The 23,059-nt window shown below is 39.3% G+C and overlaps 2 protein-coding genes across 2 annotated transcripts; one reads left to right on the top strand and one right to left on the bottom strand.

The window, feature by feature from the left end:
- Positions 1-2,323: 2,323 nt before the first annotated feature.
- Positions 2,324-15,068, top strand: hspa12b (heat shock protein 12B). Its single transcript, XM_046851844.1, has 13 exons — positions 2,324-2,659; positions 3,518-3,589; positions 5,087-5,181; positions 5,791-5,915; positions 6,113-6,299; positions 6,480-6,584; positions 7,396-7,512; positions 8,149-8,326; positions 11,193-11,279; positions 12,479-12,583; positions 13,377-13,635; positions 13,737-13,840; positions 13,923-15,068. The coding sequence occupies exons 2-13, from the start codon at positions 3,541-3,543 to the stop codon at positions 14,582-14,584; spliced, it is 2,073 nt and encodes a 690-aa protein (XP_046707800.1). The 5' UTR covers positions 2,324-2,659; positions 3,518-3,540; the 3' UTR covers positions 14,585-15,068.
- Positions 15,069-15,149: 81 nt separating this feature from the next.
- cct7 (chaperonin containing TCP1, subunit 7 (eta)) lies at positions 15,150-21,457 on the bottom strand. Its single transcript, XM_046851845.1, has 11 exons — positions 21,315-21,457; positions 18,937-19,090; positions 18,687-18,793; positions 18,424-18,602; positions 18,173-18,344; positions 17,633-17,797; positions 17,171-17,359; positions 16,787-16,884; positions 16,515-16,647; positions 16,183-16,389; positions 15,150-15,800 (listed from the first exon to the last, which is right to left on the bottom strand). The coding sequence occupies exons 1-11, from the start codon at positions 21,318-21,320 to the stop codon at positions 15,570-15,572; spliced, it is 1,641 nt and encodes a 546-aa protein (XP_046707801.1). The 5' UTR covers positions 21,321-21,457; the 3' UTR covers positions 15,150-15,569.
- Between the last annotated feature and the right edge of the window lie 1,602 nt (positions 21,458-23,059).

Raw genomic sequence — 23,059 nt, 5'->3', positions numbered from 1 at the left:
TATACCAACACACACATGTGTATACAATCATCCATATGCTTGTAGCATGAGAGCACAGTGTACAGCTTGGTCTGGTCAGGAAGGAACACTTGAGGGTGGAAAAGACCTTTTGGCTTTTTTGATATGCCAGTACTTTTGTTTGCACATCTACACACCCAGAGATATCAGAGGAATCTGGTTTTGCCCCTGTAACTGTAAAAGCACTATTAATGTGGAATTAACTACAAAACCCTTTTTTTCCCCTTTGTTTGTGTAGACTGTGGACATCATGTCCCAGACAACTCTTGCTCAGCTTTGGGTGTTGGCTATTAGAAAGCGGAAGGGTGGCAAACAATACAGGAAAAGTTTGGGGTCAGAGACAAATCACTTCCTGGTTCGATGTACAGCACGAACAATTTTGCAGCAGGTCTATATGGTGAACTTCCTGTCAGTTGATTCACTGATTTCCTGTTTAAGTCAAAGGTGGGAAAGGACAAGTCTGCGTGCTGATAGATGTAGATAGATAAAACAGAAGGTAGAGAACTTCTATGTGTGAACCAGTTGACTATGACTTTGGCTGATGACTATGACATGAGACATGAGCAATGCAGACAGCAAGTCATTTTTGTTACTATTTTAACATTATGCTCTCTATAATCATGCAGCAAATGTGCAATATAAGTGAAATATCACTCGATTTCCACTGAATATTATTTAATCAGGATATAAATATACAGTATATAAACATAGATGGTTTGATGTGGGGATAAAGATGAATGTAAGAGTGATTTGCATGAGTCCCCTTACAGGGGCCTCACACACTGGCATTAGTAATGGTCTCCAGACCTGGCCAAAATAAATCAATTTTGAAATGGGGCAAAACCGAGAATGTGCAGGCTTTTTCTTGTGCTAAAGTGTGTTGTGTATAATACTTTCAGCATTCTGTCGAGACCTAATTGCAAGCAGTAATAAGGATTGTGTGTATGTGTTGCTATTTGTGCTTATAAACAAAATATACGACTTCTAGGATGAGAGACAGGTCCAATTACATTAATACTCTTCTGTCTTCATAACAAAAGGTCAAAACTATATATATATATATGTGTGTGTGTGTGTGTGTGTGTGTGTGTATATATATATATATATATATATATATATATATATATATATATATATATATATATATATATATATATACATATTGTATACACAGTGAGGAAAATAATTATTTGAACACCCTGCTATTTTGCAAGGTCTCCCACTTAGAAATCATGGAGGGGTCTGAAATTGTCATCGTAGGTGCATGTCCACTGTGAGAGACATGATCTAAAAAAAATCCAGAAATCACAATATATGATTTTTAAACTATTTATTTGTATGATACAGCTGCAAATAAGTATTTGAACACCTGAGAAAGTACACATATATATATATATATATATATATATATATATATATATATATATATATATATATATATATACAGTATACACACACACACACACACATATATATATTCATTTAGATACTGACATTTGCATTACACTTAAATGGTAAGTGGATTTTAGTTTTAAGGCATCATGCATTCAAACATATTTAGCAATTTTTTGCAATCAGCTGCCTTATATTGCAAACATATTTTTGACATTGACTTGACATTATTAATTATGCGGAGGATTTTATTTAAAGATGGCAACAATAAGCTAATATGTACTGGGTATTATACCATTCAGTACAATTTTAGCTATGCTCCATTATTGCATATTCCTACTTTGGACTATATTCTTGACTATCTAATAAAGATTCATCCCATATTTTGTCACTCTACAGCTGATATTCATGATGTTTATGCATCAAGTCCCTCAAATAAAGAAAAGTCTTTAAGACCACAAATGGTGCTGTCAAACTGAGTAATCTCTGATTCTGCCTTAGGTTAAAAATGGCAAAGCTGCAATATGACACTGAGCAATATGGAGAAAGAAACAGATGGGAAAGGATGAGGATGTGAAGAGGGCAAAAGATGAAAGAGAATGTGGAGAAGACAGGAAGAAAGTCGAGGCAAGACAGGGGCAGCCGGGTTGGGAGGAAAAACAGAGGTTCTGATGCAGGGGGTGTGGAGGGAGGAAGAAGAGGAAAGGGGGAGCAGATGACTTAATCACTCTGTACTGCCACTCTAAACACTCTCCTCCCTCTACACACACACTCACACACGCACACACACACACACACACACACACACACACACACATATGCACATGGTCATTGAATATGATCCCCTATGAAGTCACTCTCTCCTCCCCTCTCCTCTGCACTATGAAAGCCTCCAGAGCTAACTAAAATGCATGTGTATGTGTGACTCCCTCTTTATCACCCTTTCCTCTCTGACATTCCAGTGCAGTTGAGGGATTGAGAGCCTGGATACAGACACAGGAGGGAACACACGGCAAGGGAGTGAAAAGGAATTCTTTAATCTGGACTGTAGACTGAGAAGCTTTTTGTTTTTTTATTTTAATGAAACTCAAACTCTAAGCACACTCTAATTGTGCCTTTGTTTGATCTGAATTCTTGGCATCGCCAGTTGGATATTTCATCATATTTTCTGTTGGTCAGTTTAATTTTCTATTCAAATTGGTCGAGTAATTGGTCACAAAGACTAGAACATTGGTGCATCAACACAGGGGTGAGTTGATATATTTTATTCTAGTCTTTTATTGATTTTATTCTCTAAAGCTTTTACCAATTCTACAGAAGACACTGTCACTATACACTAAACTGCTGCAAGAGTTGGACTAAATCAGGTGTATGTGAGTAACTTGAAAAAGTGCATTGCAAAGGAACATTTGCACCAATTGTCTTGTGCATTGTTGGGTGATTTTGTATTTTCATCATGTGCAGTATAATGGCTTGAATGAACGCTGATGGGATTCCTAAGTGGGAGTTTATGTTGCTTATCTTTTGTTATTGGGAACTTGTTGTAGAGATGAACGGGAAAATGGAAGATGGGCAGTGAGAGACATTAAGGTGGAGCACTTCCACCAATAGGTTGTATTATTTACACAGTATGTGCTAGGCCAAATTTAGTATCTTATGAAGGTTTTGGAGGACATAAATAATGGCTTTTCCTTTGCTGCCACCCAACTGGGCAAAGTCTCACTTGTAGGGATAATTATAATCAAAAGGTATTGTATTCTGCACCATTGTTAAAGAGTTGCACAAAAACTTACACTGTCATCTGAACTTGAAGTAAAACAAAAATACAGAATCATGACCTTCAAGTCCATGTGTGAGTGGACGTAGAGACAGCTGGTGTTAATGGTGTGGAAAAGTGGCTGTGAGTTTTGTTCTTGACAGTAAAATATACAAACAACACCCCCTCTCTCTCTCTCTCTCTCTCTCACTCTCTCTCTACCTCTAACTCTCTTTTGGACCAAAAAAACAAAAAAAAAAGGAAAGAAATATAATTTGTTTTGTTATGCTGTTCAATATATGAATTTACACTGATGCTATAATCTATTAATAGTATTCCTGTTCTAACCAGGCTGTGACAGCTCTGTCTCCTCCATGATGGCAGAACTCCTGCAGCCCAGCACTAACAGTCTCCAGGTCCCAGGTATAATTATACTATCCAAACTTTTTAGCCCTTATAGCCCTTATCAGCTGCAAGGTCTCGGTGTGTTACACATTCTGAGATGCATCCTGCACTCTGCTTTTCTCACCATGGTTGAAGATATTAGTCATTTGAGTTACAATAACCTTCATGCCACTTTGAATCAGTTTAAACATTTTCCTCTGACCTCCCTGAAGATTAAAGTGTTTCCACATTCAGAGCTGCCACCCACTAGATTTTTTTTTATTTTGTTTCTTGTTTTGAACTCTACAGGCTCCTTTGTAAATTCCCAATTAGATCAGCAGTTTTGAAAATACTTAAACAAGCCCATCTTGCACCAGTGTTCATGCCATGGACACTTTTGTGCACTTGCTGACGTTCGATGTGAACACAGATTAAATTGATTGCTCTTTATCTGTGTGTATGTGTTTTATGCCTGTGCTGCTGCCACATGATTAGTTAGGTAGATAATTGCATAAATTTCCAGGTGCTCCTAATGAAGTGATTGGTATGTCTTAAGTTCAATTTCTTATTAATGGAAATTCTGAAAAGTTTAAAGTCTAAGGTACTAACACTTTTATTTACTTTTACAAAAATGATTTCACACCTCGATTTTTGAACCTGCTACAATACCAATACAAGCCAATAGATAATAAGACTTAATTTGGCTCAGATTCAATAGATTTATTGGCCATCTATTTTATTTATGTATCAGACTAACACAATGTTATTTGCTGCATCCTTTGGTAACACTCAATGTTAAAATATGAAATAGACTGATGCTACTGAAGAACAGTGATAATCATAAATAGATTCTGATGAAATATTATTTGATAAATGATGTTAAACAGATTCTGGTAGTGGGGTGTTGTGGTTCACATAGGTGTGGCATATCCTTATCTAACATCCCCTCTGTGATATGCGTGTGTGTTTGCATGTGATAAGATTCCAGTCATTGTCATGAGTGAGTTATTCATCGTGTGTATGTCATTGTGCGCACATGTACACACGTGCGCACATTTGTGGATTATTTAAAAACTCATTTAAGCTAGTAAATTCAGTAAGTTTTTATAACGATGGCATAAGGTCATACAGCCTTTCAAGTGGTTTGGAATTTATCAATAATTAGAAACCTCAGCAAAATACTGTAACCTGATATTGGTCTACTTAATGTAGTCAGTGGTACATTTTTTCCAGCAGAGTTTAGAACAGATGAGAGAGAAGTGATGATTTGTTGACATGTAGGTATGAAAAGCCATTGTGCATTTTATAAATACTTTCACCAGCTGTGATATATCCAGAAAGTTATAAAGCATCAGTTTGTCATTTAAGAAACCATTTGCTACTGGATGTAAAACTAATTTTATGGGCCAGAAAAAAAGAATCAGATTCCTAAACCAAAATAATTAGCAATATATATATATATTCGTGTGTGTGTGTTTATATGCAAGTGTGCACTCCAGGTTTTGAAAATTTGTCTCTCCCTTTCTTCTCTTCTAGATGATGACAGATCCAGGTCTACATCTCCAAGCAGCTCTCCTTCTCCCTACAGAAACGACTGCAGTATCGCTCCAATCACTCCCTCGCCCTCTCCGGTATGGCGCCACATAATAATCTCAGATCAGGTGCCACGTTCACATTTTTGCTGTTAACCATAATAGTGCAAAGACAAATCTGACCACTGTTTCAAAGCTCAGTACCAATAAAGCAAAAACGACCATTTGCACAGTCTGCAATTATATTTTTTCTAAGTACCTCGTATGTATTTTTCAAACCAAAACCTAAATTAGTCTTTATACACACACGGTAGCCTCTAAGACACTTGAATCCAGAGTCAACCTTTTTAAACAATTAAAACACATTTAATTTGACACATATATTAAATCCAAGCCTGGAATGTAAATTTTCCCTTAATGTAGTTTTTGATAGGATCAGAGAGAGAGAGAGAGAGAGAGAGAGAGAGAGAGAGAGAGAGAGAGAGAGAGAGAGGAATGGAAGGTGTGAGAGCGAGGGGATGCTGTTTATATCAGTACCAGGCAGAGCTGTAGATCTGATAACCACAGCTCAGTTTTCAGGATGGAAAGACTCCTTTTTCTCTTCCTCACTGGACATACACCAAATAGTTTTTGGTTGAAAATGTTATCATGTTGATCCTCATACCAAAATCTTTTAAAATCTTTCTCTCCCACCTTCCCTCCCTGCAGAGGGCTGAGATGAGACCACGTGTTGCAAGCCCGTTTTCTGTAGTGGTGGCTATTGATTTTGGCACTACGTCCAGTGGCTATGCCTTCAGTTTCACAGAGGACCCAGAGGTCATCCATATGATGAGGTAAATGTAAAGCTTTTTATTGACCTAACTTCTTTTAATAAGTTATCAACCTGCAATTTACTTCTACAGAGTGTTTTGACTGAGGAAATACATCAGCACCAATGACAAGACCATCCTGCATTTCTGTCTATGCTTTAGAGCACAATCTTTCCCAAATACTTCTATTTCTTAACAGCATCATCTTTTAATTTCCACAGGCGATGGGAGGGTGGAGATCCAGGTGTGGCAAACCAGAAGAGCCCAACCTGCTTGCTGCTGACCCCTGAGCTGCGCTTCCACAGTTTCGGATTTGCAGCACGAGACAGCTACCATGATTTGGATCCTGAAGAAGCTAAACACTGGCTCTACTTCGACAAGTTCAAGATGAAGATTCATAGCACTAGTGTATGAATATTATATTTGGTGGATTCTTCTGTTGAATTGCATAAAAGTACAGTATGTCTGGGTGTTGGTTTACATTATGGAAATTAAATGGCAAGAACATTTATTGAAAACGTTAATTTAAAGCCTGAGTGGTTCAATAAGAAATGGAGAGTTTTTGCAGCATGTTGTTCTGTTTTATAGGACCTCACAATGATGACAGAGCTGGAGTCAGTGAGCGGAAGGAGAGTTCGGGCCATTGAGGTTTTTGCACATGCTTTAAGATTCTTCCGGGAGCATGTTTTAAAAGTAAGTTTAAAAATATGCTTTTATTCTCTCAGTTTTATGTCACATCTCACTTATTCCTAAGACACACAGTAGCACACAACTACATCATTCAATATATAGTGTTGATTTAAAATAAAAGCAATTACAAGGAACGGTTAAGATTAAGAATTTAAGCAGGTAGTCCTCATGCTTTAGTTATACATGGCTAATCTGGTGGAATCAGTATGCGCTGTGTTCTTCATCTTATCTCAACCATCTTCCTTTTACTTTTTGAACCTTATGGGTAAACACCAGCATCCAATCTGACCATGTAAATCTTTGATCCGTTTGGTATATGAGCAATTTAATGTAATCCAGACTTCCAGTAATGAAAGGAATTACATTACACAGTGCATGTTTACTATATAGTGTGGCCTGGGTGAAGTAAATATTAGATTACAGGTTACAGTTTATAGTGAACTATAGATTTTTATCTTAGTTCTTTTTGCAAAGGTCCAGAAAATCAAAACAGGCAACAGAACAAAATCCTCACCTTTCACCCTATTTTCATCTCCCAGCATTGACTGTTTTGTTCTCACACTTGATTTTTTATTTATTTATTTTTTCCACCAAGTAGATTACTTTAGCATTTGTACAAATTAGCACCAAACCTTCAGGGTATGACTACTTATAAAATTAATTTTTTAAAACTGTATATGTCCTTGACACCTCAGTAGTTTTTCTTTTTTGTGACATATGCTAGACTAAATGTGAATGTGTAATGGAAATGTCTTTTTCTAAAGATGGTGGAAGTATTAACGTTAACCATAGTTTTTCGTTTTGATATGTGTAGGAGGTGAAGGACCAGTGTTCATCTGTACTGGAGGGTGATGAAGTGAGATGGGTCATCACTGTTCCTGCTGTGTGGAGACAACCAGCCAAGCAGTTCATGAGAGAGGCTGCTTACCTGGTAATCAACTTGAACTCAGACCATCTGTGTATAACCGAGGGGCATACATCGACACACACACACACACACACACACACACACACACACACACACACACACAATGACGCTCCACACAATGTCTCTAGTCTATAGATGAATTTTCAGGAAATGTGTGTGTATGTGTGTGTAAAAAGGAATGCGCACACCAATAAGAATGTGGTGAGGGTGTGTGACAACCCATCATCCATCACACTTTCTCATTCATTTCTCCTCTCAATTCACTATTTCCACTAATACAGTTACCGTTTCCTCATGGCTACATGGCTCTCCTTGGTTTTGAGGCATCGAGAGGGGCGTAGTTTCCTCCTGGTAGTGACTCTGAGATTAAACAATACGTGAGACGGCACAAATACAGGAAACCACACCTGCTCCGGCCAAGCATGAGAGAGACTGGAAGACAGTGAGGGAGAAAGGGGAGAGAAGGATGGAGAAAAATTAAGAAAAACATGGCATTTAATTTATTGTTGTGGCTTACTTTAAAAAGCGTCGTTTTGTCTTTGTGTCGGTAGCACAGATCCGTAAAGCAGCATTGACACAAGGCTTTAGATACTGTTACTTGTTTAAACATTAATCCCCTTTTGTTTTCTCTTTCTTCAGGCAGGTCTTGTGGCTAGAGACTCGGCTGAGCAGCTGCTTATTGCACTTGAACCTGAAGCTGCCTCAATCTATTGCAGAAAGCTCCGCCTTCATCAGGTCATTGACCTTAGCCAGAGACCAATGACCAATGGCCTGGACCTGGATGGGCCCCGTCCCTTTGATTCCAGCTTCAGGCAAGGTATTGGACCTTTTTTCTCTTCCCAAAAACACTGCCCTTTTTTTTAAACGTTGTTTTTTTTTACGATAAACATGATTGTACAAAGGACACTCCAGGCAAAGCTCCAGTACAAAGCAAATCACTTTCCTGCATTAACATGGGATGCAAAACATCTTCAGGGTCTGGGAAATCAAGATGGGCTTTCATCCCATGGTGGGGTTGTGGTTTCTAAGGGAAATATTGTGTCCTTCTTTTGTGCGTGTGTTAGAGTAAATGTAGGACCAGATAGAGAGCTAAGGGGGGTTCAATCAGAGGGGTATAGTAAAACAGCATGTGGTTTACATTAGGACAGAGCGAGAGGGAGAAAGTGGGGGCCCGGACTATCATTTTCCTCAAGTAAACCACCATCAGCATCTATCATAAGACAATAAAACCCCTATTGTTTATGCAGCTATTCCTAAACAAAACATGCTATTAATCTTTGAAGCTTTCTCCCTTACATAAGCTTGTACAAACTCACAGCATAAAGACAAAAGCTTATACCCCCCAACACACACACATACACACACATACACACACATACACCACACATGCATAATTGGAACAAGGTGTTGTTGGATCATGATCTCAGCCTCTTTTAGTCTGTTCAGTCAAACATTTCACATTTACTCCACATGCCTGCCCTTTCCTTTAAACCCATGCCCCTTTTTTTTTCTCTCTAAAATCCACAAGTGTTTGAATGATGGCTCCCTGCTCTCCCAGTCCCAAAAACATGTTTGGCATTAAAATCGTTTCAGGTTGGTTTGCCCCCTCTATGTCTTTCACTTTTAAATCTGAGAAGTGCCTTTTTTGAAGCTGTACACTTATAGTACACTTTTTATTGCACACTTATAAACAAAAAGCATTATACAAATAAAGAAACTATACAAAGCACAATGGCAAATGTTTCAGCAACTGTAAATATACTTTGCAATTTTCCATCCACTTTGTCTGATTGCATGCATGCATTCCAAGATCCAGAATAATCCTTATTACTGATCATCATTATACACACACACACACACACACACACACACACACAGACACACACACACACACACACACACACACACACACAAACACAGATCCTCATATTACATATTCAGGTTGTCCTTATATAGTGAAACTGACAGATTTGGTCAGCTTTTGGCTGCAATGATGTCAGCCAGGATTGGAAGTCATTACTTTCCAAATTGAATTTTTTGTTTTGTTTTCCTTTCCTTTCTCTTCTCTCATTTCTTCATTTCTTTAATGTTGTTCCATACTGTAAATGGTTTCCAGACTGCTACAAAAGCCAAGTGCCAGCTCTGAAATTCAGGAACGCACATTTGTAAAGATTTGCATTCATTTACATATTTTGTTCAAGACATCTGAGTGGTTCGATTTTAATGCACTATACGGTATGTTGTAATAAATAGCTTCAGGATCAGAAAAAAAAAGCGATCTTTAAAGGTTGGATTTATAGTTACGGGTTCTTGCAAATGGTGCCAAAAATTTCTATATAGAACCTTTTTAAGACTCTCAGAGGCACAAGGGGATTTATAGTTTTGAATAGTCTACATTCAGTAGCATTGATAATATGGAAAGATGTGCATGATTTGTCTGTAAATTCCCCATGTTCTACTACATCATGCTATTGCTGCATTCCCTCCACTGGCTTCCAATAGCTGCCCACATTCGATTTAAATCATTGATTGGTTTTCCCCGAACTGTTGCCACGATGGTGGAAGCACACAATTGTACAGAATGTCTTTGTATGCTGTAGCATTGCAATTTCCCTTCACTGGAACTAAGAAGCCTAAATCTGGTCCAGTAATGCAGAAAGAGCTGGGTACAATGCATGATCAATGAAGTTAAAGTGGAAGAACTTGAGTGAGCATATTTAGGATACATTTGAATGCTGACTACGCTTCATGCCTCCTTACCGCAGCTCACTGCCAGACCTCACTAATACTCTTACAGCTGAATGAGCACAAATACCCACAGTCACACTCCAAATTTGAGTGGAAAGCCTTCCCATAAGGGTGAAAGATCTTATAAAAGCAAAGGAGGGCATGATGTGAAAGTAATGCTCAACAAGCACATTGGTAATTATTTATTAAGTCTTATCTCCGTCCCAGCTTTCCCTAGATGTCTTCTGTAAGCACTTATTGAGTACTTTATATGAAAAAAATAATCTAGACTGTTTTGGTTGCTGTATCTACTCTTACTAACTCCTCTCTGACAAGGTTTAGCTTAACATGAGGATATATTCTGAAAAAAAGACTACAAAGCATTTTTGCATCTCGCTCTGGATAGGGGTATCTGCTAAATGTAAACCGTTTTACAGCGATTTGAGCAAATAACTTCTCTTTCTTGCAAATGCATTATGCAAGGCATAAAAATGCTTATATGGTACAGTTGTAACTTAAATGCACTGGCTGAAGTTCAGCTGAAATGAACGGTCACAGTTAATATGATCAGCGTTAAGTGAGGAAATGCTTTGCTTTACAGCAACAATAAAAACATTCCCCCTGGAATACACACACTCATTTTCATCAGACAGAATGAGAATCCAGACCTCCTTGAGTAGGTCATCGGTAAGCATTTACTGTAATTTAATCCACACTTTTACACCACACAAATGCCATGCAGTCGTGTCAGCTCAGCCGAACCATAGTGAAAAGTGGGTGTTTAAGAAAAAAGAGATCATGGTCATGAAAAATGTGAGCTTTGATAGTTTTCTCGATTTTCATGCCAACCCCCCTCTCTTGTTGTAATGTGGTTTTTGCTAATGAAAGCCATTTGCTGCTGATTAGTAACGACGCTTCACAGATTAGAGAGTGAAGTCTATGTTTGTACATTACAGCACGTGAACAGCTTCGCAGGGCCAGACACAGCCGAACATTCCTTGTCGAGAGTGGAACTGGGGAACTGTGGTCTGAGATGAAGACAGGTAAGAAACATGTACACAAATATAGTAAACTTTCTTTCGGCTTCTCCCATTAGGGGTCGCCACAGCGGATCATCCGCATGTTTGATTTGGTACATGTTTTGATGCTGGATGCCCTTCCTAATCACCTATAATCACCTCTATGAGACAATACACAAGTGGAATGTGAATATGTTGTGACAGAGATTGGCAGCAACTGAGAGAAGCAGGCAAACAGCATTCACAGATGAAATGGTTCGGCTTATTAAAAAGCCAATGGGGGGAACTGTAACCAGGCATTTTTTGACATTGATACAACACAAATCAGACTGCCCAACCATGACCATTTCAGCATCTTAAACCAGCCAAACTAAACCCACAAACAAACACACCAGAGTACACAGCATTTCATTTCCTGAGAAAGCCATAATATCCTGGTGGTACACTATTACACCAGGGAGGCAAAAAAAAAGCCATTCACCATTTCCACACATCCTGTACCTGATGTATAATACAAATGAATCTGTGAATAAGTGGGGCAGATAAACAATTCCTGTTGAATTGGATATTTACAATTACATGTTCTGCTGTAATTTCAAACTCATATTTGAATGTACCAGTAATCACATGTATGTTATTTCTGGCTTCGTTCTCTATATGGACGTGGAGGTGCTTTGTGTGGGTGTGTGTATTTTAAAGCATGCTATTCCTTGCCAGGCAAGCTCAGGAGGTCCAGGTCAAAATAATCAGTACTTCAGGTCCAGATGTTTCCTGCCAAGAAAGAGGAGGAGCGAGCCAGTAAGAGAGAGTGAGAGGGTAGAACAGAGAGACACACTGAAATACAGAATGTGTGCCAAGGCATCACACAAAAATAAAAAATATATACATTTTGCCTTGTTAGTGATGAATTTAATTGAGGGTTTGCATGACCGTTTGACAGTTTTGTCCAGTACACCCTCATAGTAAGATGGTTGCGGGTGGTCCCCCTGGGAATGGAGGCCTCTAAAGAGAGGCAGCATGTATTTGTTTGTGAGCTCATTTAAAATTCAAAGAAACTGATTTGAATTGAAATAAGTAAGAGGCAGCATGCTCTCATTTCTCCTGTTCCTGCTTTATGCCCACACACTGTGCCCTTTATGTTCCCTTGATTCTCTCACACAGTGAAACTTTACACTTTACTACAGAATGTACGCAAACTGCAAACTGCATGCATGTTGTTGTAGGTGACAAGTACATGGTGGCAGACTGTGGTGGCGGGACAGTGGATCTCACAGTACATCAAATTGAGCAGCCTCAGGGAACATTGAAGGAGCTGTACAAAGCATCAGGTGAGTACGGGAGTGATAGAGCCATGTGCTTAGAATTACTACAGACATTCCATCACAGCACAGTTTTCGGAGTAATTTGGCAAAATAAAGGAAAATTGCAGAAATTCACATCCTGTTTAAAAACAATGTGCCAGTAAAAACCTGTGACCAATGACCGATTGGATGTGTTACTGTATTACTATGTAATAAAAAAGTAGAATCTAGTTTATTTCAGAGTTATAATATTCCGTCTGATTTGTTGATGCAAGTGTTCTAACTAAATTCTTAAATCTCATACTTACCATAGCATATTTTGATCTAATCTCATACTATTATTACAATAGAAAAGAATTTGGCGATTCTCTGATCCAGTAACAGATTAACATTTCTACAAAGCGCACTTACAGTGGAGGTCTAAGAGCAGGTGGTAAATCTATAATCACTCAAAATATGCAATATATTGTAATGTTTATCATAATTATTATTATTATACATAGTAAACTCTTTTTTCCCCATTACTAACACCTTTCTTAAGTGTTGTGGTATTCATGCAGAAGGAAAACTGTTTCAAACTCTTTCCCTCACAGAAACAGCCTTCAAATCTCTTAAAGAAATGAACGAAACAAACTTAAAGCTTATTTTTCCTTTTGGTTACATAATGGCACTTACAATATGCAAGAGTGTTTATTTAAGTCGCATGATATTTATAATAAACCCCAAATCCATGAACCAGTGTACTATTTCAGTGTACTATAGTTTTTTTTTGTGCAATATAGTGCAGTAAGCACTCGAGTAATTCCATTGCGTTTATCAGGGGGTCCGTACGGCGCTGTAGGTGTAGACCTGGCTTTTGAGGCCATGCTGTGTAAGATATTTGGGACAGACTTCATTGGAACATTTAAAGCCAAGCGTCCAGCTGCCTGGGTGGATCTGACCATCGCCTTCGAGGCCCGCAAACGCACAGCAGCCCCAAGCAGAACGAGTGCACTCAACATTTCCCTGCCCTTTTCCTTCATCGACTTCTACAAGAGGCACTGCGGCCAGAGCGTGGAGACAGCATTACGCAAGAGCAAGTATGGCTCAGAAATATAGATTTAATAAGACTAATACTGCAGTACATACATATGCATTTTACTTTGGAATGTCAGATCATTCATCTGGGTGTCTTTTTCAGTATGAATATAGTAAAATGGTCTTCTCAAGGGATGCTAAGGCTCACGGCAGAGGCGACAAATGAGCTTTTTCAGCCTACCATTAGCAAGATCATCAAACACATTGGTAAGACATAAAAAAAGATACAAATGTGAAAAACAATGATCTTAAAGACAGCTGAGTAAACTTTTTTCCTCTTTTCCAATAGAGGACCTGATGGAGAAGGAGGAAGTAAAGAATGTAAGCTTCCTCTTTTTGGTCGGTGGCTTCGCTGAGTCTCCTATGCTCCAACGTGCAGTCCAGAATTCACTGGGCCAGCGCTGTCGGATCATCATACCCCAGGATGTGGGTCTTACCATTTTGAAGGGGGCAGTGCTGTTTGGCTTGGACCCCACAGTCGTGCGAGTGCGCCGGTGCCCGTTAACGTACGGAGTCGGTGTCTTGAACCGCTTCGTTGAAGGTCGTCATCCACATGAGAAACTTCTCATCAAAGATGGCCGTCAGTGGTGCACAGACATCCTCGATCGTTTCGTTTGCACTGACCAGTCTGTGGCCTTGGGAGAGGTGGTTAGGCGGAGCTACACCCCAGCCAGGGTGGGACAAAAAAAGATTATATTAAATATTTACTGCTGCACCAGTGATGATGTGGTGTACATTACAGATGCTGGAGTTAGAAAGTGTGGCACCATAACTCTGGATTTGCCCGAGTCAGAGACAAACGCCATCGGCAACGGTGTGAACGCAGGAGCACTTGAGCGCAGGGAGATACGAGCCACCATGCAGTTCGGAGACACCGAAATTAAAGTGACTGCTGTAGACATGGCCACAGGGGGACAGGTCAAGGCCTCTATTGACTTCCTGTCCAACTAAGCATGCTTTGAAGATGGTAGCTATAAGAACAATTTTAGAGACTAATTTACCCATTGGGGTGCCTGAATGTTTTCTGTTTATCAAACCGTATCATCATTAGTTACAAAACCACTTAAAAACTTTATTTTTGTATACTGTTACTATTGCTGAGTTATTTTTAAGTAGGCTTTTTTTTCATAATCAACTCTTATGCATTTTCCCAATCAGCGTTTTTGTATTAAACCAACACCGCCATCTAGCGGCTTGGGGAAAAACAGTCACCTCAAAACATAATGAAATGCTAGAAATCTTAAACACATTACAAATGTACACAAATATCCTCATTTTTTTTTTTAAGTAGTACTTTTTTTTTTTTGCTATGCATTAACTTTGAATATGTATAAATACACATTATGAACACACAACCTATTCTAGTATCTTTGGTACAACCAGTCCATCGAACTGCTTTAACCACTATATTAAAGTTCAGTACTCCACTTACAAACGGTATATAAAAGGTTTGAGGATATGCTGCTAAAATCTTACAGAGCACCAGCATGTAAATAAAGAAATCACAAGACAGCAGTTGAAATGTGAAAGTACGGATTTTAATGGTCCAATAAATAGTTCCATCGAATGACAACATGGGAACATCCTGCAGTCTGGCTCAAAGTCCAGTATCAGTGCTTCTACAATTTCACAAACCGGTAAGTCCTTGTGTGTGATCAGACTATAACAAACCAAGCAGCCGCAAGGTAAACAGCCTAAATCCCATTTTACTTACAAAACCGTATGCATAAACTTTAGTGATTAATTTAACACTCTGCACTTTCTTTTGTGCTCCATAACCAGCAGCCGACACAACAGTTAATAATGATGTAGGCATTCAGAAACAGGTTAGAAAGTTAAATGGGACCAAAACTGCATTCCTTAGATGATCTAACAGTCCAGAGGCTACACATAAAAAGCTGCTGTGCGCAGGGTTGGTGCATGTGTGTGAGGAATTCTAGTGGGCATGAGGTCTACCACGACCCCTGCCTCTTCCACCAGGTGCTGGAGGGCCGTCGCCACCAGAGCGGGGGTTCTTGATGGTCTCATCCACAGACAGAATAAGGCAGGCAGCCTCAGACGCAGCGGTCAGAGCGTTGATGCGCACAACGGATGGTTCCCACACACACGCCTGGAAATTATCAGCGATGTCCTCATTGTTCACGTCCACACCGTACCACATTCCACCCTGACAGACACACAAAATGTAAACGCGTTAATACTCCAAAATATATATTTAAAAAAAAAAAAACAACCAATGGCTGTAATTGCAAAGTAGATTTTGTACAAACAGAACTAGAAGTGTAAAAATGGTGAATAATATTTGGCCTTTGTACACTGATGCTCCAATGTTCATGAGCTTTAGTGCAATTTCCACCAAAAAAGCCTCATGTTTGGACAATTTGTTTGAAAAAAGACAAGCTAATAATATAAAAATGTTGGCAGCTGACCAACCATAGAGCTGTTGTTGTGTCCTCTTGGCATTTTAAGTCAAATGGCCTCCTCCTGGGAAAGTAGGTTACTGTATAGCACTATAGAAGCGTTGTGAATAACCACATCAGTATTGTTACCTGTGCATGTTTGGCCCGGAGCTTGTTCAGAATATTAGTTGCATCAAAGCCAGCATTATCACACAACTGTCTGGGAATGATCTCCAGCGCTTTTGCGTAGGCTCCCATCAGAAGCTGCTGCTTGCCTGGGATGGTCCTGGAATAATCCCTCAAATATTTTGACAACTCCATCTCTATAGCACCACCTCCAGCCACAATTGAGTCACTCTGCAATTGAGATATTACAAATTGTGGTCAAGTAAGCGGGTTTTAATTCGACAAAACTGTATACATCAATTTTATAATAAACAAATAAAATAAAAACATTTTGCATAGTATAATCTGTATCACACCTTGATGGCTCTGCGTACGATCATAATTGCATCATGAAGAGATCTCTCCGTCTCCTCCATAAACTGTTCAGCTCCACCCCTCAGGATGAAGGTGCAGGTCGTGGCCTTGGGGCAGCCTTTGAAGAAGTTGTACCTGGAGAAGTGGAAAAACTTGCTCAGTCCACAAACATTTATTTTGCAGTCACCAGCACTAAAGATCATCTTAATCTCATGTGTAATTACAACATGATTCATGAAGAGTGCGCCACAATGTGTGAATAAACCAGCTTTACCTATCTCCTCCAACCTGCACCTCCTCAAAGAGCACACAGCGACCCAGCACATCATCAGTGAGGGAGCCAACACTGGTCTGGATAGAGCCACCGCAGGCCTGGAGGACACACCATGGTCACTCAGTTTCTTAGGTTACTCAGGATGCACATTAATAGGCAAAACATTTTATACATTTATATAGGCATTCATATATATTTATTTTAGTACCAATTATTTAGTACCAAGTACATTCCTAGTCATGCTTTACCAACTACTCAAAATTAATACAATCCTAACCACTCACTAACAGATTAGATTAGATTGACAGACAGACAGGATAAAAGAGCAGCAGAAGATAGATCACAGACAAGAAAAGTCAGGACAAGCAGACGAATCTTTCATACCATCATGGTTCTCTTCAGATCCTCCTCCTGGACCCGGCCAGCGCAGAACAGATCTCTATCTGCAAAGTACTGTGTAGCAACATCTCCAATGGGCAGTTTGGACAGCACCACTTTAGCTCCAGACTTGTAGATCTTCTCCAGCTTATCATAAAGGATGTTCCATTCTGCATCCACAATGGCTTGATAGTCCTGAAGGACAGAACACAGACGCACACAAAGATAATTTGGACAATGTGCATCATAATAATAATAATAAAAAAAATACTTCTTACACACAATAACATCAAAATACATAAAGCCTTATGTTCAAAGTTAGAAAGGATCAAAATTTGTTTAAAATTATTCCACTTAAATTTACTCCAGCACCAAATCTGCAGAGGAGATGGATGGCGCAACCAACAGAACAATCAGAAAACCGAGAGCTTAGTGTAAATCACATGGCGAGCATGTGCATATACAAACCTCCACGTTGCTGACACGGACTTCAGCGTTTTCCTTCTCCGCTTTCAGCTCCAGCTCAATGTTGAGCAGAGCGATTTTAGGATTATCGTAACGCTTAGGCTGCATCTCAAAGCCAGCGTAAGAGAAGGTCTTTTTAAAGGCCACACCAGCCACCAGCTGAGAGTCCTGCAGAACCAAACAGTAGGCTTACTCCAAAATACATTCAGCAGAGTTTATAAGAATATGCGGTATACGCACATCCAGATTATAACAGTTTATTTATTTAACCAGAAAATCCATTTATAAAAAAATAATAATAATAATCATTTGCATATTTGACATTATGTAGAAACTCCATATTGATATTGAGTTCCAGCAACCTTGGAACATCTTGACATTTTTAGCACTTTTATCAAAATCTCATTTGCATTAAACATTAATGTTTTAATATATTAATTTAATTTCTATTATAATTGGATACAAACACGAGCAAAAAGACCATGCAACCATAGAAGAATCCCACACCGATATCCTTGTTATAAGTAAAAGCCGAGTTCTCACCTCCAAAGCTCCACCTTGAACTTTCTTCATGCCAATCATCTTAAGTGGCAGCAGCTCATCCAGCATCATCACCGCATCCACCACCATCTTAGAGAAGAAGTCCTTCTGGCCAGCAATCAGCTTCGAGTTCATCGCGGTGGCAGCGCACTTCTCCAGCAAACACCTCTGCTCGCTGAGAATCAGAGAAATAATTATATGTGATTATATGTGATTATCCACATATGAGCCAAAAACATTTGATTAAGACTCACTGCTTGTCGTCCTTTTTGACGGTGACTGCGATCTCTTTAATCTTTTTGACAGCGAGATGCGTGGAAGTGCGGAAAGAACGGATGATGGTCTGAGGGTGAAGCCCCTCCTCTACATACGACTTCAGCTGCTTCAGAAACTCTGCCGCAAGCAGCGTTACAGAGGTGGTACCATCGCCGACCTGGAGACATGAACACAAAAGTATGAGCTTAAGCATTTCCTGACATCGGCATTCACAAATTTTAATCGCTTTTATTTTGTGCACCTCAGCATCCTGAGAGCGGGCGATATCAACCAGGGTTTTGGCTGCAGGGTGAACCACATCCAGCAGCTTTAGGATGGTCGCTCCATCGTTAGAGATGGTGGCTTTACCTGCAAACACACACACAACTTCAGCACTCCTAGTATTGCCTAAATACTATTGAATGTAAGTCACACTACTCTGATCACACCCTGCTTATGACCGGTGGAATAATCTGGCAGCCAAATGTTGGCTGTTCTCATCTCATTCTCACCTCTGTTGTCCACAATAAGTTTGTCCATGCCACGGGGACCCAGCGTAGTGCGCACAGCCTCGGAAATCACCTGGCAGGCATTGATGTTGCTGACAAGCTGGGGGACACCCTGGGACGTGTCTGTCCCCTCTTTCAGAAGGATTACTTGTGTGGGCTGTGAAGAAGAGAGAGAAAAAAAAATACAATTTAGCAAAAGAAAACAAGGTACAGACAGACAAAATAATCAGTGTAAATCAAGTTTTCAATTCAAGTAGTAACAGGATCGTTTACGTCAACAGCACACGTAGAACTTTGGTCATGAGTGGTGCAATGGAGGACTAAACTCAAGGTGGGATCACATTAAGGTTTTTGAGACACGGATCAGATCATTTTCTTCGATCAGCAAGGAAATTTTCCTGCACATGCGTTTTGACCGATGCGGGAGGCTTTTTAAAGTTCTTCTGCTCCTCTGCTAGGGCTTGTTGTTGACTGATTAACACGTCCGGTTCACGTTAACACATGACTGCTCCGTGTAATTACAAGATTAATATCGGGAGGAAAACGTTTTCATTCTGCAATCGTTAAAAAAAATTAAGATAAATTACCAATTTTTAAATTAACAATTTGCCTTGGAGTTGGGGCACAATATAAAAAGCACAAGTACAAACTGAAGAGCTGATCATTAATAATGATCAAATAAAATACAGTAATCCGCCGCTTTATCGCGGTTCAAATACCGCCCCGGTTTATCGTGGAAATGCATTTGCCTCTCCCAGATAGCACGACAGACCAAAAAAAACTTTTATTGTTTTTATGGCGTTTTATGTTGAAATGAAGTAAAATGTTAATACAGTACAGAAAGTAAAGAATGCGGAGACATGCATCTTTAACGCTGCCCCTTTTATGACATCATAGGACACTGTAAGGCAGCGGTCCCCAAAAAATACAACAAAATAAAACAATACGACCGGCATAAAAACTGCTATTTTCTAAATATAATAATAAACGTGAATCCACTGCGTTGTTTTTTGTTCATTTTCCGGCTTGGGGGTTTTAGCGGTAATGTATTATCTAATGTAACACAGCCATTAGGGTTGCATAAGCCACTGCACTCTTAGTGCCGGTCCCAAGCCCGGATAAATGGGGTGAGTTGCGTTAGGAAGGGCATCAAGCGGAAAACGTGTGCCAATCAAATATGCGGATCAGGAATCAGTAGATGATCTGCTGTGGCGACCCCTAATGGGAGAAGCCGAAATAAGTAGTAGTATTACGTGATTTATAGCAGCCCTTTAAGAAGGTAACACTAAGATATAACAGTTTACCCTGTTGAGTTATATATATATATAGCAGCAATTCATGCAAATTTTAAATCTAATATATATATATATATATATATATATATATATATATATATATATATATATATGTGTGTGTGTGTGTGTGTGTGTGTGTGCAGATGTTGTGTAGTACAGATGTGTTTGTAAGATTAGCAGTTTGGTCTCTTAGAAACCACACTAGTGATTTAACACTCAGATCTGAGATCGTCCCTGATGTAACAAATAGTCTTCATCTGAAATCTTGATTACATTAAAAATAGAGTAAGATCAGAGCATATACAGACTCAGTGTGTGCAGTGGTGTGTGTGGGTGTGTGTGTGTTGGGGAGGGTGATTTCAGGACAATGAGATGGTTCACTGTCAACTAATGCATCTGCTTCAACAGGCCACAATACTCTACTGGACCACATTTAATGCCATGTATCATCAGGTTTACATGTCCAATGAATCAGTCATAGTGTGTTACAGATACAATTATATAAAAAACCCTTTAAAACAGTGAAAATATCATGAAAGAAAGAAACAAAGAAAGAAAGAGGACGGCTGTAGAATTGACTGATTCGGATAATAATGTTGAATATTAGTATGGGAGAGAGATAGTCCATGTAGAGATAACCTGAAAATGTTGAACTTAAACACAGAATAAAGAAGAAAACTGGATTTCTGGGATGAAGGTAAAGCCGGTAGACATTAGCAGTGTATTCAGTGTTTAGCCTGTTCTCATGGAGAAGTGGGGCTTTACCTGCATCACAAACACACAATTATCCGACTGTAATATCACTGATTTCACTAACACACAATTATTCTGAATCTCTCACTCTCTCTCACACACTCACACACACACACACACACACACACACACTATAAAAGGAGCAGCTAACAGCACCGGCGCTAGCGACATTTCAACATGCTCAAATTAACTATTTCAATTCACCAGGTAGAAAATAAAGGCACAGATTTAAGCACCACGCCGTCCTCTAACCGTATAATAACGGAAGAAAGACTTGTGTTGTGTCCCCGAGGCAGATGGCGGAGGATAAAACCGGCATGATTGTGCACTTACCATCATTTTGGCAGGTTGGCGAGAGGAAGACGGTGCCGGGTGACGCTCCCACAATGCACTTGGAACTCTCTAGAACATCCTCTTCTTCTACGAGTTGTGGCAGACTGGAGTGCGCTAAAGTGCCACCTAGTGGACAGTAGTGAGATAAGGATCGGATTGTTTTAGCCACTTGGTTTTTTTTTTCAAAATGAACGAATCTTTTTTGTTGTTTGTTTTGTTTCATTTTGTTTCTTGGATAAGAAATACCATATATTAACATTAATAACATATTGAAGATGTTAAGGTTTTCGTTGAGAGTGATGAGGATGGACAAGATTAGAAATGAGTTTATTAGAGGGACAGCCCATGTAGGACGTTTTGGTGACAAGGTGAGGGAGGCGAGATTGAGATGGTAGGGACATGAGTTATATTGGTGGAAGAATGCTGAGGATGGAGTCACCAGGAAAGGGGAAAAGAGGAAGGCCAAGGAGGAGGTTCATGGATGTAGTGAAGGAAGACATGCAGGTAGTTTTTGTGAAAGAGGCAGATGTAGAGCATGGGCGTAAATCCCGGGGGCGGAGGGGACATGTCCTCACCCATACGAGGGTTGTCCCCCCATCCGAGGATTGCCCCCCCCAAAAAAAATATTTAAAAAATATCGCACTCTTTGATTGGTTGATTAATTGTGTAAGTAAAAAAAAAAAAACCCGCAAAAAATGCATTTAGAAACAGTTGAGTTCCCCCTCCTCTTCCTCACAGTGGTTTGACCCACTGCCTGCTTTCCCAGTTCATCTCATCTACTCTACACACACGAGTCACGTGTGTGTCTGTGGCTCAATTAGTGTTCAACTTCATTAACTAGGGGATTTTATTCACTTTAAATAAAGCGATTCTCTTTAATGTAGTAGATGCAGACTCATTCAGAAATTAGTTGCGGCAAAAAATGTTTTGCTTTGTCATTGAACCTGAAAAAAACTTTGAAAATAACCATAATAACGCAGTTTCCATGCTACAATAATAATGATAAAAGCAAAGTTTTTCTACTGTGGGGACACTGTGTCTTTATCAGTACAATTTGACTGTATTATTTGTGTCCCCCTTCAAAAATTGCTCATAAGAAATTTTATATTTATTGTCCCCCCCTACTGTTAAATTAAATTTACGCCCATGATGTAGAGGACAGGGGGGTATGGAGACGGATGATCCGCTGTGGCGCCCCCTAATGGGAGAAGCCGAAAGAAGAAGAAGAAGATAAGAAATAACAACGTCACCTTTTCAATAAGCAGATCCCCCAACAACGTCTACATACATACATCTGTCATATACTCTGTATCCCTATTTAATACTGTCTATATTGTCTCACAATATCTGTTTTCGCTTGTATAGTCCAAGCTAAATGTATAGTGTTCTTTATGTCTGTAATTATGAGAGTCACTAACAGTTGGAAGCTGGAATTCCTTGTGTGTGCCAACACACTTAACCATTAAACCTGAATCTGGTACACAAACTTTTGACTAGTTCCAATAATAAAAATGTAGATAGGGACAAATTATGATGTCGTTACTTCTTTCTTTTTTTTGACGTGACTCGTGATAATTATTTGTAAAAATAATGTCAAGATTCGGACCAAACCCTACAAAACCGGGGTCCAGAGTCCAGAGTCAATTCAAATCAAGACAACAACAGACATTATAACCATAAAGACTGTATAAGACTGTAGAAAGAACATTACTTATAATCTTATACTCCAGTAATCATGTTAGTTC

The sequence above is a fragment of the Silurus meridionalis genome, chromosome 6 (genome assembly GCF_014805685.1).
Source record: "Silurus meridionalis isolate SWU-2019-XX chromosome 6, ASM1480568v1, whole genome shotgun sequence".
NCBI lineage: Eukaryota > Metazoa > Chordata > Actinopteri > Siluriformes > Siluridae > Silurus > Silurus meridionalis.
The sequence above is the reverse complement of the archived record's forward strand: the minus strand, read 5'-3'. Positions and strand labels throughout refer to the sequence as shown.